General features: G+C 42.4%; 1 protein-coding gene across 1 annotated transcript in view; it reads left to right on the top strand.

The window, feature by feature from the left end:
* Window positions 1-2,942, top strand: part of LOC106529141 (uncharacterized) — a gene marked incomplete in the record, with an annotated part of 32,632 nt that overhangs the window by 2,404 nt on the left and 27,286 nt on the right. The window contains 2 exon segments of the mRNA XM_014024477.1: window positions 376-2,131; window positions 2,204-2,341. Coding sequence (XP_013879931.1) covers window positions 376-2,131; window positions 2,204-2,341 — 1,894 coding nt within the window.

Below are 2,942 nucleotides of genomic sequence, written 5' to 3'. Positions count from 1 at the left end.
ATATAATTTAGTGTCATTTTATTTTTTGGTCTTATTTATGTTATGATCTTACCCATTTTTGACTAGTCTTATCTCCTGGCATATTATCGGTTATCGGCTGTTAAAAGGAGAAAGTTATTGGTATCGGTTCTTAGAATAAGTTATCGTGCATCCCTAATTTATATATTTATGCTTTTATTTGTAATTATGTCAGTTTTGGTCCTCCATATTTAACTCTTAACTCAGACAAGAATAAAACTGCATTTTGTTTTTACTTTTCCATAATGTTTACATTTTTTTTCTAAATGGATAAAGATGGGATCTTTTTGATTTTCTAAAATGTAAAACCCTAAACTAAAACATGTATATAATGTGTTTTAACCTTTATGGTTTCAGATGAAGACTGCAGCAGACTCTTACTGTGACGAGTCCTGCTCCGACTGTGAAAAACCCAAAAAGATTCGTAAACRTAGCCAGGACAGTTTGCAGGTTACAGAGCTGGATTCTTCTCAAGAAATCACAGAAAAATATGTTCAGCGACTGGAGGAAGAGTTTCCAAGAAAACGTAACTTGAATAAAAAACATGTATTAAAGCACAAAAAAGCACCTTCTACCAAGAGAGTTTTGGACCAAAACTATTGTTTCGTTTGTGGGAAAGGGGTCGCTAAAATCAGTCGTCACTTAAAAAGACACGCAAATGAAGAGCCTGAGATTGACAGGGCTTTTTCTTTTCCTAAACAATCCGCTGAACGTAAAAAACTTTTACAAATCTTCAGAAAGAAAGGTAACTACAGACACAGCGAAGAGGTGCTGAAGACTGACATCGAAGTGTCGGAAGAAAAAGAGCAACCAGAAAGAAACGTGACCACTAGAAAAAGATCCCAGCACTGCTCGTATTGTRAAGGTTTGTTCAAACGTGCGGATCTGTTAAGTCACGTTACCGTCTGTGACAAGAAACCCTCAGAGTCGGAGAAGGTTACTCCTGATGTGACGACGATACTTTCCTCTCTGAGTCCAGATGAGATTTCACCTGCGATTCAAAACGATCGTCTTCTGCTCCAGATGGCCAAAAGTTTGACCCATAAGTTTGGGAATGTCGCAAACAAGCAGGAGAGCATCCGACAGAACCTGAGCGAAATGGGGAGGTTCTTGTTAAAACTGCAAAAWAAGGGTATGTTAAGTTTAGAGGACGCAATCAAACCCGAGAACTTCCTCCACRTCATTAGCTGCATGAAAGGAATGGTGGGTTTTAATAAAGTAAACCAGACCTACATCAATCAGAGCCTTGCTCTCAGGTTAAACAAAATGCTGAAGAGAATCTGCAGAATTGTCCTCAGTGACGWTGGAAGCAGTGAAACGATGAAGAGTCACGCAAGGACATTCGTGAAAAGCTGCGATGTGGCGTGGAGTCGACACGTCCCYAAACGAGCGACGGTGATCAGCCCGTCTACGGTACCGTTCACACGGGACATACAAACATTTTACAAATGCCTGGATACGTTATCGGCTTCTGCCACTGAAAACCTGAAAAGCGCTGTAAACGCTCAGGTCTACACTACTCTCTGCATGGTGACGATAGCACAGACCTCRATCCTCAGCAAATCTACTGCAGATGTTTCAAAGATGTCCCTGAAGTCTTTCCAGGAGAGGGAAGACTCTTCCCAGATCGTGTCCAAACACTTCATCAGGATTGTTTTTCTGAGTGAAGGCGGTCCAAACGTTACCGTTTTGTTAACCTCWCAGCTTGTCAGTGCTTTGACACTGCTGATTAGCAAGAGGCTCGCCTGTGGCGTGCATGAAGACAATCCTTACTTGTTTGCAAAGCCGGACGCGTCCCCCGMCAGTCACTACCAAGCAGGGCTCTGCATCAAGATGTTGTCAGGKTTGTGTCACGTAGAGTACCCGGACCATCTTTGGTTGGGACATCATCTCAAGCACATGGCGAGAGTCTTCCAGATTCTCAACCTGGAGAAYGACGAGCTCGAGCACCTCGCCAAACTGCTCGGCCACGACATCCGCTCRGACCGGGAGTACTACCTATCACCGGAGGCGGCGGTTGAACTCGCCAAGATCGCCAAACTGCTGTTGGCGAAGGAGAAGGGTTCTTTGGAAAAGTCTGAAGGGAGCTCTTTGGACGGGGTCRAGCTTGAAGGTGAGTTCCCTTCATGACGCTCAGGTTGCTAACGATGAATAAGGAAAAGCTCTAATTTGGGTTTTATTTCAGATAAACTGGAACCAGATGTGGAGCAGAGCAGCGGTGGGAAAGATGCAGAACAGACATTTGAGGAGGAGGCACTGGAGAACATAAGGACACAGGAAGACAAACCGTTCCTCCAGAAGAAGTTCATTGATGCATTCAAAGGTTTGATATGTTTAATGTCTTTGTTACTACCCAACAAGATACACAGTTACTGGTCATACTGATACAAACCTGTCAAAATGTGTCCGTTTGTTACCACCCAACAAGATACACTGATACTGGTCATACTGACATGAATTGGTCAAAATGTGTCCATTGGTTACTACCCAACAAGATATACTGATACTGGTCATACTGACACAAACCTGTCAAAATGTGTCTGTTACCACCCAACAAGATATACTGATACTGGTCATACTGACAAACTTGTCAAAATGTGTCTGTTTGTTACCAACCAACAAGATACACTGATGCTGGTCATACTGACAAACTTGTCAAAATGTGTCTGTTTGTTACCAACCAACAAGATACACTGATGCTGGTCATACTGACAAACTTGTCAAAATGTGTCTGTTTGTTACCAACCAACAAGATACACTGATGCTGGTCATACTGACAAACTTGTCAAAATGTGTCTGTTTGTTACCAACCAACAAGATACACTGATGCTGGTCATACTGACAAACTTGTCAAAATGTGTCTGTTTGTTACCAACCAACAAGATACACTGATGCTGGTCATACTGACACGAATCGGTCAAAAT

The sequence above is a fragment of the Austrofundulus limnaeus genome, unplaced genomic scaffold, assembly GCF_001266775.1.
Source record: "Austrofundulus limnaeus strain Quisiro unplaced genomic scaffold, Austrofundulus_limnaeus-1.0 Scaffold424, whole genome shotgun sequence".
Classification (NCBI taxonomy): domain Eukaryota; kingdom Metazoa; phylum Chordata; class Actinopteri; order Cyprinodontiformes; family Rivulidae; genus Austrofundulus; species Austrofundulus limnaeus.
Note: the sequence above shows the minus strand (reverse complement) of the source record. Positions and strands in the feature narration are given on the sequence as shown.